This window comes from Limanda limanda, chromosome 4, assembly GCF_963576545.1.
Source record: "Limanda limanda chromosome 4, fLimLim1.1, whole genome shotgun sequence".
NCBI classification, from domain to species: domain Eukaryota; kingdom Metazoa; phylum Chordata; class Actinopteri; order Pleuronectiformes; family Pleuronectidae; genus Limanda; species Limanda limanda.
Window position 1 is genome coordinate 13,159,998 of NC_083639.1, and position 15,000 is coordinate 13,174,997.

General features: G+C 44.8%; 1 protein-coding gene across 1 annotated transcript in view; it reads right to left on the bottom strand.

Moving 5' to 3' along the window:
- LOC133000373 (calmodulin-binding transcription activator 1-like) overlaps positions 1-15,000 on the bottom strand; it is a 49,310-nt gene that overhangs the window by 4,405 nt on the left and 29,905 nt on the right. Inside the window, exons 6-12 of the mRNA XM_061070295.1 lie at positions 13,367-13,438; positions 11,196-11,349; positions 7,889-9,747; positions 6,491-6,617; positions 5,047-5,181; positions 820-968; positions 43-227 (exon numbers count right to left, since the gene is read on the bottom strand). Coding sequence (XP_060926278.1) covers positions 43-227; positions 820-968; positions 5,047-5,181; positions 6,491-6,617; positions 7,889-9,747; positions 11,196-11,349; positions 13,367-13,438 — 2,681 coding nt within the window. The remainder of the gene's footprint in view (positions 1-42; positions 228-819; positions 969-5,046; positions 5,182-6,490; positions 6,618-7,888; positions 9,748-11,195; positions 11,350-13,366; positions 13,439-15,000) is intronic.

Sequence of the window (15,000 nt, forward strand, 5' to 3'; positions counted from 1 at the left end):
GTGTGTTCACGATGGTGTTTCTCGTGCTTGTGTGTAACTCACCGCCAGCGAATGAGTGTCTGAATGAGCCCTGCATAGCCCTGAGCTGCAGCCAGATGCAGTAAGGTCATTCCTCTGGAGTTCTTACTGTGGATGAGCTGATTGGAAGAAGCCCAGCACGACTGAGACATCATCTTCTCACAGACCACCACCACACGACCCTCAAATGAACCCTGATCAGGAGGAATCTGGAACATTGGAGGAGGAGTGTAATGAGTTAAGCAAGTCAATCCTTTTCTGCATTTTGTTGCTTTTTCAAAATGTATTTCAAGGTGTCCAAACATTTCCCTTTACTAACAATAAGTCTAATGTTAAATAAAATGCAGAGCCTATGGATCTTGCAAACATATATTATAAAATAAAAGCATCACATTTGAAATGTAAGGTAATCCAGTGCCTATACGCCTGGTAGAAATGCTTGCACTGTGAGGTCTACTGTATATTCTGTTATAATAAAACTATTTCAGAAAATACCAGCTTCAACACCTCTCTGAATTTTAAGTTTGTGGTATTTTTTTAAAACTTGAATGCATTATGTTTCACATGTTTTGCTGTAAGTAAATCTCAAGATTCATTCTTTACAAAAATGTCACTTCTATAGGTGTTTCACTTATATCCTTAAATTCATGTCAATAACTCACACACAGTTTTCAAGACTTGCTTTTAATAACTGAAACCAAAATGCCTATTTTGTTTAATGCTGGTGGTCTGTTCTGCTCACTTGATACAGTTTAAATTGCATAGCTGAAAGCCTAACTGAATTACTTCCTCCTGCCTTACTTGAGACTGCTGATCAGTGGCTCCTCCCCCCTCCACTCCTCCGCCCTTGGTTGCCATGGTTTCTGAGTTGGGGTTCTGATTGGATATCTCAGCCATCCTCTGTTCCATCTGCTCCAGACGCTCCAAGATAGACATCCTGAACTGGGTATCTACAGAAATGAAGGCGTGACACACATGCAGTTGTAAGCATCAACCAGGTGTTTGTTGTATTAAAGCAAAATCATATCATGATTTAGTAAATCCTGATCTGAGAGTCTTAGGGAAATAAGCTCTTCTCTTGGGGCTGCAGTCTAGAGAGTATATCTGGGCTGGAATCTTGTAAATCCCCATATCAGCTAGGGAACTGGGGAACCAAGTAAAATGTGTGTGTGTGTGTGTGTGTGTAAGAAAATAGAGCATATCTTACAACAAATGTATGTCCTGCTTGTCCGTGTTGAGGTTGTATGAATGTGACCCTTTTGTTTCAGTACTGCTGCAGTTTTGCTGCAGTGCACATTATGTCATTCCACCTGCTGCTCTCTCACTCAGTCTCTCTGTTTTCCCTCCTCTCATTTCACTCCAATTTTTCTTTCTGCGTTCTGCAGCAGCCTCACTGGGCTGATAGGGTGGAGCCACAACAGTGACACAAAGGCTTGTGGCTCCTCCCTTTCCGCTCCACCAATCAGAAGCGGAGCAGAGTCTCAGTAATACAGCTCATCTGAATACAAAGCAAAACACCTGCCAAACACATGAGATGCAGCAAATGCAAACACATACACAGACCAGTCCAAAGACACGCATACATTCACAAACAGTGCATTAGAATGTGTAATGAATTTGAAAAACTTTATTAACTGATACATAATATTTTGATTGCAAAGTTGACGAGATTAATTGAAATTTGACATTAAACAAAGAAAAATGGTTTGGTGAATTTAAAATATGCCCATAAAATGTGATGTTCTATTCCACAATTCATTGCACTATGAGAAAGTTCACCGGTCCTCTGGAAACTCCTTTATAACACACTGTAGGACTCAAAAATGTATGACAGTGGCATGCAATCATATTTTTACTTAAGATGTTACTTAAATGCAATTTTAGAAATGTTTTTTGAGCATAAGATAAATAAATTATAGTTGATCAAGTAAGTAAGTTACTTTGGTGACACACTCTATGCCAGTTATAGATCACTTTTTGTCCTTTTTAACACAAATCCAGCTGCTTTTGTTCCAGGGTTACTTTCAGTTGTATAGATACCTGTTGATTTACTGACCAACACTGACACCTTTTTCTGTTCAGTTGATGTTTTTTTCCCCTGATAATACTTTCTTTCTTCTGGCAACATGTTTGTAGAAAAACGTTGTGTACTACATTTATTTTAAACCACTATTACGGCTCTTAGTAAAAAATAGTTAGTAAAACCAGCTTACATTTATTACACTTTCCTTAAAACTGTGGCTTTAGCACAGACACAACCTGTTGGAATAGTTTTAGTTACAAAGTAGATGCAACAGTAGGTCTATTAAACTAAACCTATTTGGTTCACACAGATAACATCTATGCTTTTGTTCATAGGCCTAATTAGAAAATGATACACAACAGATTGAGATACTAAACTTTCAGTCCAGAAACTTGCAGTCGTGAACACAAACATCTAAAAAACATGTGTTTTCTGTGTTCAAGCTCTGGGTGATCAACACCATGCAACTGAAGCTCCGTTATCATTATGTGGGCCTCCTCTACCGGAGCCACGTTAGCCTCCCTTCAGTTGTTGTTGTGGAGATAAGTGGCGCTGTCCACTCCTGCTGGTGCTGAAACAGAACAGGTCGACTGGAAAACTACAAGACTGAAGGCTGATCCTCAGGTCCGCAAACGCAACACAAACATCAGGCAAACAGTCGCTTGGATTTCAGCTCAAACATTTATAGCGTGCAACGAGAAGGAAGACTTGTGGCGTTGCTACGGTCCCTTTGTCTGAGCCAGACAGTGGCTGCGTGTGCTCCACATGTCGGTTACTACTAACATCAATCCTGGGATGCAAAAGTAGCGCCAAGCTTTACGGCTCTGAAGAATACAATTGGACAACAGGTACATTTATCTGCAACAACACGGCGACAAAAACAACTTCCACAAACAACAACACAGACCTGAACGCCAATTAAAAAGAGCGCGTCTTGAAGTTGTGATCAATTTACAAAATCCAATGAGCTACGAACCCAAACAGCGTCTGTCTGTCTCTCTCTCTCTCTCTCTCTCTCTCTTATCTGCTGCTCGCTTTGTTCCCGCTTCTGCTCAAACCCCGTTAGTTTGAAGACTCACACATTCCCACTCCGACCGAGCAAAACACAACTAAGTGCAGTGAGAGAGAAACAGGGAGAGAGAGAGAGAGAGAGAGAGAGAGAGAGAGAGAGAGAGAGAGAGAGAGAGAGAGAGAGAGAGAGAGAGAGAGAGAGAGAGAGAGAGAGAGAGAGCTTGTGTGAGAGGGGGGAGGGTTCGGGGGAGCTGTCTCCACGTTGTGTCTCGCAGAGCAGCGCTTCAAATCCGCCCGCCAGACTCGGAGCTGCAGGAGGCTCGGTCGTCATCGGCACAACAACAGACCGCACACGGAATAAACTGGAGCAACGTGCACGTGACGACTCCGTGCACCGACGCATATTTACTCAGAATAATATTTATCTCTTTATATATTTTTTTCTTTTCGGGGAGCGCTTGGCTGCACGTTTGGGGCCAAACAAAGGAGCGGAGCGAAAATGAGCAGAGCGCGTATCCAAGTGTCGCGATCTCCGCTGAAAGTCAAACACACACAGCCTCTCTCTCTCTCAGTCTATATTTATATTCAAATAAATATGTATCTATAAGGTGTGTGGGTAAAGCAGTGGTGGCGAACACATGCACTTAGAAATGGACCGGCGACTGTGATTTGAAGTCCTTGCCCTTCACTCCAGCAAACAGCCAGCCTGCTGTGACTGTGGAGCCGCATTGCCGCATTGCGCAACGCGGAGACTGGGGGGGTGAGCAGAGTAACCCAGGACATGCCTCACTGAGGAGACCCGTGTGCTTCTGAGCTGCAGCTGCACCACAAGAGATATTTGCGCACAGAGGCTATAACACCCCTGGTGCTGTGCACACACACATATATAGCCAAACTCCCCAGGACTTGAAAGTACAATGCAAAAAGTACATTTAACTGTCCACGTCTTCAAGCAACTTTTAATTTGATTTTTTTTTAACTGTCACACAAGATCAACACCTCCAGCTCGAACTAAACAATCTCCTTCAGAGTCCTCTCCAACAACCAAACACTTAAGTTGGACTCCACAGTAAACTAAGATCCTTAAACAAATCCAACAAAGACAAATCCTAATCCTTTATGAATCTTAGTTTAAAAAGAACAGGTGACAGTGCAATTCAACACCTTTTATTCCTGCATGAAGGCAGAGGGCGACCGTAGGAAATATAGCTGCCTGCAGTTACAGAAGAACAGTTCAGCCCAACAGCAGCAGCAGCAATGTCACTATTCTGTTTGTACATCAGCCGCTGTGGACTAAATATCTCAGTACATATCAAAAAGCAACAGAAACGAGCTACACAGTGACACACACAAATATACACATGCACACACATCAACAGGTTTTCTCAAAGCTAAGCTGATCAAAATTAGGATAAAGGTAAGTCAGTGAGAATTTAAAATAACTTAAGTAAGAATGGGAAAAGGTTACATTTTCGAACATATTTTGAGGTTTATTTCGGAGTACAAATACAACAGTAGAGTGAATGTTGAAAGATGCACACATTTGCTCTCTCTCTCTGACCCCGTTCATTTCTGTCATTAACATTCATCCTGAGTGATCCAATCACAAATCCTCAGCACTAAATCCAGGTCTAAACGCAGCATAATGCATCCTGAATGCATCTTAAAATCCAATCACTCAGAGCATGTTTGAAATGATTTGGGTCACAAATCTTTCTTCGCAGTTGCACCCATTCATTCATTCATTCATTCAGCCCCTCCTTCCTCACGCCAACACATGCAACACGTTATTACCAGGTCTGAACAGGGCCTCTCTTTCTCCTTGCTTTGTTTGTTATTGACACATGCAACACTCCAGGCACACAATGCAGCAGTTATGCACAAGTCTCCTCCAGTTTATGGTTCGGGCTCTTTATTGAGTAAATAACAGCAGCCAGCAGAAGTGTAGCTGTGACACCCCTTGTAGTCAAAATACACAAGCAAATTTCTCTCACCATCCAGGGACAGCCAGTCGTGCTGAGAAGAAGGCAGGGCAGGAAGATCACGCGCCTTGTACTCAAAAACCACAGAGGAAGAGATGACTTCACCACCCATAGCTACCTGTAGCATCACCAAGCCAGTGTCATGGGCTGGAAGCAGATGTGAGGTAAGGTGTTAGTAAAACTGATTAAAGCCGTTTTTCATACATGACTTTTTAATGAATCTCCGGAGAATTGGGTCCGGACTTTCTCCGCAGTGGGTCTCTCACACATGCACAACGCAGGAGGGGGTTCTCTACTCGCACGCATTCACAACAACAACATATTCCCCACACTGTTCAGGTGAGGGGTGGTGCAGCAGGCAGAGGCGGGAAATAACATAATAATTCTGCTGCAGAGATCACGTGATTTTGTTTAAAGCACATCAACACCGGCATCGGCTCTTATCACAAGAACCTCTCATGACATCTTTGCCGGTGTCTTCTTCGTGTGTGGCAGGGGGTTTCCAGAGTGATCTGCATGTCTGAACGCAGCTCCAGTGAAGGGAGAGAGAGACAGATCTCCCCCTCGAAGCATATTAGGACAATATGTGAATTATCATAGTGTCACTTTTACCCATGTGTGCCTGAAAGAGACTATTTGCCAAACACTTCTCCCCTGATCACACTTATTGTAGGAGGATATGACTCATGTATCACACACTGTATCATCCTAAGAACCATGTCAAGCACTGTGTACATTATCTGCCTGCAGGAGAATGTCTCTACTATCGATTATCTTTATATGTATGTTCTAGTATAAAAGAGACAGCCGACATCTCTCTTTTTGCTACAGACTGCTCATTATAGGGATTGATGGAGCAATGGTTGGGTTAAGGTTTAAATTTTAGAATCAAGGATATTGCTTTTGCATGTATGAGTCAGTAATAAGAGGAGAGAGCTGTGTGTGAGTCATAGACTTTCTATTGAGATGGAAGACGTGTCTCCGCTTCCTCCCACTATCCAGAAATGAAGCTAAAATATCCTGTGCATGAACGCTGCTATCTTGCACTTTTGGACCCAAAGTCTGCACATTAGCGATCCGGGAATGGAGCAATCGATGCACAGCCTTGATCTGTCTCAGCTGTCAATCACCATATTTCACCCAGTTTTCATAGCATTAAATAAGCAATTCAAACCAACTTACTGGAAAAATTAACCCAACCACCTTAGAGAAAAAACGATTGAAAACAAATTGAAAACAAATGTACTTTGACTGCTTAGTTGGTCATACATGTCCCATCCACCAACATGGAGGGGGCAGGATTTATGTCTTATATGGCTCTGCAATCGAGATGCTTTGGCCTCACTTTTGGGAAGCTGTCATGTCATCCATCTTTATAGACAGTCTATTTTGTGTGTGTGTGTGTGTGTGTGTGTGTGTGTCTGTGTGTGTCTGTGTGCATTCACAGGTGTGTTACCTGGGCAGTAGCAGCGCAGCACCCCCGGCTGGATAAGGGCAGCTGGGACACTGATGTGGTCAAAGAGACAGCTGTACTCACTGCCCGACTCCAACCATGGACCTGTGATCAGCACCTTCACTCCGCCCTGCAGCACAAAGGCACAGGCCTCAGTCTCAGGTCACACAACAGATTCTTTGTCTACAACAAATCTGCAATTGCAAGTGTTTACTTCATCATTCATACAAAGAGAAACTGGAGTCAATGCGAGAGTGAGACACTCAATGGAGTGCTTTTTTCTGAATTGACCTGCTACAAAATGTCTCCAAGTCAGTGAGGGTGTCTGAAACATGTGTGACTGTGTGTGTGCGTGTGTGGGGTCCATTTTTAGCCTACAACCTGCAGGGTGAGGACGTTTTTTATTAGGACTTTTTGTCCCACTTTTAATGGGATGTTTAAGGGTTAAGACTTAGTTTTAAGGTTAGAATCAGGTTAAGGTAAGGGTTTGGGTTAGGGATAGGCATTTCGTTTTGATTGTTCAGGTTAGGGTAAGGGGGACGGGAATGCATTATGCCAATGAGTGTCCTCACAAAGATAGATGTACAAACATGTGTATGTGTGTTTGCAGAAAAATTTGTTTCTATCAAGTATCCTTATTCTACCTGTCAGAAAAAAACACAGCAGAGATACAGTGGCCTAAAAATTAAACCTTTTATCTTCTGTTATATAAATCTGAACTGATAGATATAATATCCTGCCTCATTTACAAAATAATTAATATTTTTTTAATGACATATCTCCAAAGAGTCTGTGAAGACTCTCTAACGAGTCTAAAAGGCCTGGTAGCAGCCCCGGGAGGTTTTAAGGCTCCTTCATCCAAGTTGTCTGAGAGACACTGCCATGTGTTCTCTTAAGTGCGGCTAAAAATAATTCATAGACAACATATTGTTTCCCACAAATGTTGATCTCATGAAGTTAGATTACACAACAATGAAAAATATTGAATTTTTAAAGCCATTTACCAGCCTTTGGGAGAGTCTTTGGGAGAGAGTATTTTGGGGTGTTTTTTTAAAACTGATGGTTGTTACGTGGCATGTTTCCAACATTCAATCATAATTCAGTGGGAGAACTGGTGTGTGAAATATAACAGGCTGTACATGGGAACATTAACGAGGCCACCCAGGGGAATCGGTGTAGTATTGAAATTTCATCAAAATCCAATCAGCAGAGTCTGAGACACTCTGGCTCCTGAATGACCACACAGAGCCAGGCCGGCGGTATCAGTACAGATTGTGCTCAAGTTAATTTCATTGTTTAACATCAGTGTAAGCCGCTGTCAATCATGTGGTCCAAGGACTGATTTTTATGTTAGGCAACTATGAATAAGTAATGAATGATAATCATGTTGGGTTTACTAACCTCTGGATAAGACCACTCTGGGGAGTAGTCTGTCACACCAAACAGCCTCCCGGTCTCCTGGAGCAGTCCCAGAGCTCCCTGCTCCACCTCCGAGCCCTGCAGGTGGCCCACCGCTGTGCCGTGCTCCTCTCCTGCGGCCCCCTCCTGGGGCATCAAGACCCCAGTGACTGCTGCCCCCACCCCGCCCCCGGACCCCTCCACTGAGATGAAGTCATTGATGAGATCGGAGAACTGGCTTCCAAATGAAGCCTCGAAACCTTCCAGGCTGATGGCTGATCCCGCCCCAGCTGCCGCGGCCGACAGACCCCCACCCTGCTGAGGGAGAGGAGAACTGTAGAGCGCCCCCTCGATGCTCGGACCTGCACCTATCGACTGAGGACTGGCCCCCACTGAGCTGCTGGCCCCTGGCAAACTAACGCCGTTACAGAGAATCTCATTCTCCCCTCCCCCTCCTCCTCCCTCCTCTCCCCCTCCGTGGTCATCTGTGGGTTGCAGGTAGTGCTCTGCGTCCACGCTGGCGTAGGCCTCGTGAGGATCCCCGGGCTTGAGCAGTAACTCTCCTCCATTCTCAGAAGTTTTGTCTAAGCCGCCCATCTCTCGATGTGCCCTGCTGCCTGACTGGTCCACGGTGGTGTCCTGTGTGGTTGTCAGGGGAAACGGGCCCACTGCTGCTCCTTGGCCGTTCCTTCCACACAGGCCCTGCTGGCCCGGGCTGGCTTGGTGGAGGTGTGTGCGCGGATCTCTGTTGGTGACCGGAGAGTCTGTTGGCACTGTGGGCAGACCTAGGTATGGTTGGGCCTCACCCGAGTCCTGGGTTCCCTCCGTACCGTTGGTCTGCAGCTGAGAGGGCTGGCTTGTCTGGGGCGAGCCCTGGAGGAAGAGGCTTGGGGAGGGGTGGTGCACAGTCTGGTTCAGACCTGTGACACAGGCGGATGACATGACGGCACTGAAGTCCATTTGCTCCAGGGTGGTGCTGGGGCTGAGGCCGGTTCCCTCTCCTACATAGCTGCTCTGCGTGGCCAGCGGCGGCTCCAGGGGAACCGGTTCCGTCTTGATGTTGAGGACGAGGGCTGGGTTGTACAGGAAGTTGTTGGGGGAACAGTGGAGTCCTCCATCGTCACCGTTACACCCCTCTGTCTTCCCTCCGCCGCCACCGTACGTCTGGCCCTGCTTGGGATTGTTGAGGAAGCAGTCGGGGTCAAAGGTCATGACGGTTTCAGGGATGCTAACTGCGCCGCCAGAGTCGAGAGAGCTGGACAGAACCAGCTCCCCTCCCTCCCCTAAGCCCACCCCAGCAGGAAACGCTGCAAACCTCTGGTTCTCGGGGGCCACGGCCAGCAGGATGCCAGCGGTGGTGCTCTCGTGGGCAGATGCCAGCAGGTGGGTGTTACCAGCAGAGTAAACCGAATCCCCAGTCAGTGTGGTGACCTCAGACATGAACACAGCGGTGCTCTGTGACAGACCCGCGGGAATGGAGAGGGCAGGACTGTCGGCCATGTCGCTAGTGATGGACAGTGGGGAGCTCTGGGTGGTGTCGGGGACCTCCACCTGGTTGTTGGAAGTGGAAGAGGACACCTCCATGCTGCTCTGTGGAAGTAAGGAGGCTTTGGTTATCCGGCCGTTCCTCCTCTCTCCTGCGCCCACTCTGCCCCGGCCCCCCGCAGGACTGGGCTCTGTCTGGCCTTCTGACACATCGCTGTTCTGGACCTCCGTGCCATCTGCTTCCTCGGCTCTCTGGCCTGCCGCTACACCAGTACCCACCGCAGATCCCCCCCCTGCTGCTGCCCCGGACTCCTGCTTGGATGAGATGATGCGCTGCTTGACGCTGGAACATTTCTGATGCAGGCTGCTTCCAGCACCTGACAGAAGAGATGAGCAGAGGAAAACACCATTTGTACACAAAGCACACTGTGATCATATTATCTTTGTATTTATGCCAATCTGTAAAGCAAGGTTGAATTGCCTCACTAACACTTGACAGTGTGTAACGGCGCCCTCCAGTGTTCAGAGTCTACACTACACAACTGAGTTAATTGAACAGATGTTCAAAAATCAAAACATTTTTCTTTTTTTACATACATTTTTTTTAACCATATGTTTCAAGTCTCCAAATTAGACTTCATTTACATTTTCTGGATTAAGCCAAAGTAAAATAACAAACACCAAAGAGTTGAAGTGTCAGAGACCTAATGCCCATTAAATCCCAATGACTACAGAAGGATCAAGTCAGTGTGAGAGATGAGAGCTAGGGAAAGAGAAAAACACAAAAAACGCTATTTTGTTTGAGCAATTAGGGCAGACAGGAGGGGATTCGATTCCGATAGGAGACGATTCAAGGAGTACTTAAGTCAACAAGCCACTTAGTTTGGGGCAGCTATCCTTATACGCCTGTTTGAACCAGATCAAAAGATGGATGAGATTAGGTAAGTCTGAGTGTCTACGTGTGTTAGTATGTGTACTGGAGTTATCTACTCCCTGATGCTCAGCTATGAATAATACATGCCGGATATATCAGGCATCTCTGTCTTCCTTCCCTGTATTCTTCCCTTTCTTGTTTGCAATGATTGTCTGCCTCTAGGTGGCAGCATGGCGCTGACTGTTGGAACCATCAAGTCTTTCCTATCCGCATATAGCCTGGCTGAATGTTAAATTAATACTGAATGTCTCATTGAAAGGCGGCTTGTAAAAGAACACTTTTTTTTCTAGGAATCTATCACTTGCTTGTTAAGTCCTGTTTTCACAGGAGAGTCTTGATGTTCCAAATGTTTTTTTTAATCAAAATTTAAATAAGAAGGCCAATGTTTGAAAACACCTATCTGGGTAAATTCAGGTGTTGCTTTTTGGTTCATTTATTTATTTTTACATTGAGCAACATAATTATAAAATGTCTGAGCTAAATTATTAACACCTACAAAATTGGATATTTTTCTTTCATGCAAGAGACATTTTCATATCATCTCCCCTGAATTGTTGTAAGCACCTGTTGTCTCATCTAATAAGCAATGGCATGGTTTCAGACCCCCCCCCCTTTCCGCTGCCAAGTTGTTTATAAATCCCTAAAAACAAGCCAGTGAAGCAAATGATCTGTTTTGGATTTACAACACTGGTTTCCTACAGATTCATTTTGAAGCTTGGCTTGTGTAGGGTCATCATCTTTTTCATCACTACTGTACCATGACAAGTGGTATTGTTATTGAGCCAAGGTGACTCACAACCCCCGGGTTTTGGAGAAGCGTGAGGGCTGAAATATGAGATCTCTGGAGTAGGAGGGAGGCGAGCGCTGAAATGGCAGTAAACACTAACTCACACATGGGTTTGAGTTGTCCAATGAGCTCCTCCTTGCTCCACTTGGCCCACTCCTTCCTGTCTGTGTTGATAGAGCAGAGGACGGGGCCGCATGGCTTCCCGCTATCGTCCACTGCCGGTACATTCAAGTAGTGCACCAGCACAATGTCTGGGTTCTACAGGACAAGGGCACAAAACACCACCAAACAGAGACATGCATGCACTTGAAGTTAGTGTAACACAACCCTGTGTTCATTAATTCATTGTTCTTACAGTACACAGGGAGGGCAAGAGTAAAATGATAGTCTATTTACAAAAAAAAGTGGATGGTGGGGAAAAGGAAAGCAGGAGAGAACGTGGAGGTCAGGGAGGTCGGATGTGGCGTGTCAGATAAGATTCTCACACCTGCCCATAAAAGATTTAACAGCTCAAGCCCACTCATCACTCTCTCTAACCCTGCAGAGGCTGTGTAGGAATGTGTGTGTGTGTGTGTGTGTGTGTGTGTGTGTGTGTGTGTGTGTGTGTGTGTGTGTGTGTGTGTGTAGAAAGAGAGGGAGAGAGAGCGGTTCAGAGTAGCTCTCACTATACTGTAGGCCACCAGCAGACCTATGGAATTTTGACCCCATGAATGATTCAACAGGTGAGTTCACGTGCGTGTGTGTGTGTGTGTGTGTGTGTGTGTGTGTGTGTGTGTGTGTGTGTGTGAGAGAGAGAGAGCGCGGGAGAGAGAGAGAGAAGCTCCTCTTGATTAAAGATTCAGTAGACAGACTCAGGTGAGAGGGAGGACCTGCTGAGGTGGAACACTTTTCTCTCCAAAAGAGGATGGCACAGTGGGCTGCTACAGCACCACAGTGTGCAGTGTTACAACACTCACAGACTGATTTACGATCATACTCACTGATGTGTTTTGATATATGTGCAAGAGCAGAAAATGGCACATTTCACATAAAGCAAGAATTCCCCCCTAATATTTCCAGACTGCAGGGATCTAACTAGTTTGGCATGCTGAAAAAGAAAATATATTAGGTTAGGGCAGATTGAATTTTCAGTCCGTGGCTGGAACTCCCTTGTAAGGTTCATAATTATGCAGGACATCCTGGTGGAGTTTACATAAATGCATATGCATATACATACATTAAAAGAACATTGCTCGGTATTCAATTTTTCCTTTTTAAACGAACGGAGAGATGTGAGGAGAGAGGAAGTGTAAATGTATACAGGCTTGTTTGAAAATTCATCATGGAACCTGTCACTGAAGATGATGAGGTTCTGGTGACCCCATCTTGCATGGAGTGTAGAGGTAGAGATGTGTGCGTGTGTGCTCGTGTATGTGTGTGTCTGTGCGTGCAGCTTCTGCTATCTGTTGTCTTTCACATGAGCAGTAGAGTGAGTCAAACATTTATATGAAAAACCACATGCCTTAATACACAAGAGACACCTGTGCATGTGTGGATATTATGTGTGTGTGTGTGTGTGTGTGTGTGTGTGTGTGTGTGTGTGTGTGAGAGTGTGTGTGTGTGTGTGTGTGTGTGTGTGTGTGTGTGTGTGTCTGTGTGTGTGTGTGTGTGTGTGTGTGTGTGTGTGTGTGTGTGTGTGCAGTTTATAGCTCCGGGGTGTTTTCCTTGAGAGGGCCACATAGAGTAATACCCCAGTCCTTGACGCTCTCCTTAAGAATTGGGAGTCAGGGTTAGATAACACACTGTGCTCTGGAACTCACAGTCAACTTCAGGCAATGAAATGCTCTGAACACTATGTGAGCTTTATACAAGACCTGCGGGCCGAGCATATTCTTGCTATACTCGAGTCGTGGAACTGTTTGTGAGTAGGCCACTCCACTCAGCCACACAACATCAAGTTTTATTATGGGCCTAGCTTCCTGATAGTATTTTCCGTATATAATCTGCCTCAATAATTTAAAAGAGGAGGATGTTTATTGCGGGTTTATGGTTTAGCTTAATGTTTAGTGTTTTGAAAATATAACGGACACTTCTGTAATATGCCATATATTCTCTGGTTGTCCAGTTTTATGTCGGGTGGTGAATAAAGTCTTAACATAGCTGGAATAAATGTCACAGAATGACTATTTGTTATGATATGACAGATATTTACCAAATATTTCCACAATTTAAACACTGTCAACAATGTGATTTGTATGCGTCAGAAAAGGCAAGGTGGGACAGGGGGTGGGCTTACCTGCAGCAGCCAATAGCATCTACGATGGAAGGTGGGGATGATGGAGGAGTGGACGTAGCAGCCATACAGACACTAGAGAGAGGAGAGGAGAGGAGAGGAGAGGAGAGGAGAGGAGAGGAGAGGAGAGGAGAGGAGAGGAGAGGAGGGGAGAGGAGAGGAGAGGAGAGGAGAGGAGAGGAGAGGAGAGGAGAGGAGAGGAGAGGAGGGAAGAGGAGATTGCCGGGAGGTAAACAAGAAAAAAGGAAGGAATCAAAACCCAAAAGTGAAAAAGGGGGAGAAAGGAGAGGAGAGTAAAGGAGAGAACAGGAGAGGAGAGCTTAAGTTATACCCACTTAGGTTGTATTGATTGCGGTGCTAAAACTAAATTGCAAACATGCTGTATGCGTTTTTTCCTAATGTCTTTTCTAAAATACCATAAATCTGATGTTGACAATTACAGCACAAGAGATGGTGAAATTTACTGCCTCAGCATGACCAGACAAAAACCCACTTGGAATTCATAAAAAGTCACAATGTCGTCAGCTCACAGACACTGCAAGAGAGATCGGAAACAGTGAAGAGGACGAAGAAGAGGGTGAGGAGTGAGGTGGACGTGAGAAAAGCATAGAGGGAGAGTTGAGTGTTGTGACAGCAATTTTACCATTTGGGCAATGAATGAAGGAAGGAACCACTTTGATGTATAGAAAGATGAGCAAATGGATTCCCTTAGATATCAGGGTGCTGCTCAAGCAACTGATGTTACATGACTTCCTCACTCACAGGGTCACCTAAGAATGACTTCACATGACAGGGGATGTGAGTGGGTTGTAAAACATTGGTAAGAGATCTTTGAAAACAGATGTTTCACTCAAGGGGTCTGAGACAGAGTAGGAGACAGGATACTGATCACCTATTTCTAATGATCAAAGAGGTTAATCGATAGCATGTGTTCCTGAAATCTTTGCCATGGTTTTGTACGGTGATGCCCATCTGCAGATGTAGAATTCAACTTCCAGAGAGAACAATTGTAATGACTTGTGCTTGACTATTGAGAAATTCCCATGACAGTGTCAAGGTGGAAAAGATGAAGAGGCAGTTTGGGATAAGACTCCATCCAACAGAGGATGATGACATAAATACAAAATAGTGTGTACATGTGTAGAAAAAGCGGAAATCAACAACAATTAAAGGGGTTTATACTTTAACATTTTGTTTGGAAGTATTATCCTGGGCATGAAATATATCAATACTGGTGCCAGTGAAGTGGTTTCTGAACCAACACCAAAAGTTTTCCTATAAAATAAGATATTCTACAGATAATTTTTTTTTTATTAACTATCTTGAGGGCATCCGTGTGAAATTCAAGGCAGCTGTACAAGAGACAGTATCTCATAGTCTAAAAGCAAATTGCCATCTCAATCAGTAAGTACTGTGTATCAAGGTATACGTAAGACAATAAGCCAGGTTGACATTTGCTGACATTCATCAATATTCTGGGCTATGGGAACATTTTGGTCAAGGCTGAAACTGTACTGAGGTGCGATGCCTAATGAGGAGTGTGTTAGCGGTGTTTCACAGAGGAAAGATGAAATGATGACAGAGGTCTTCTTTCAAGGTCATCACGGTCCTTTTTCCACATGCACTAATAACAGGAA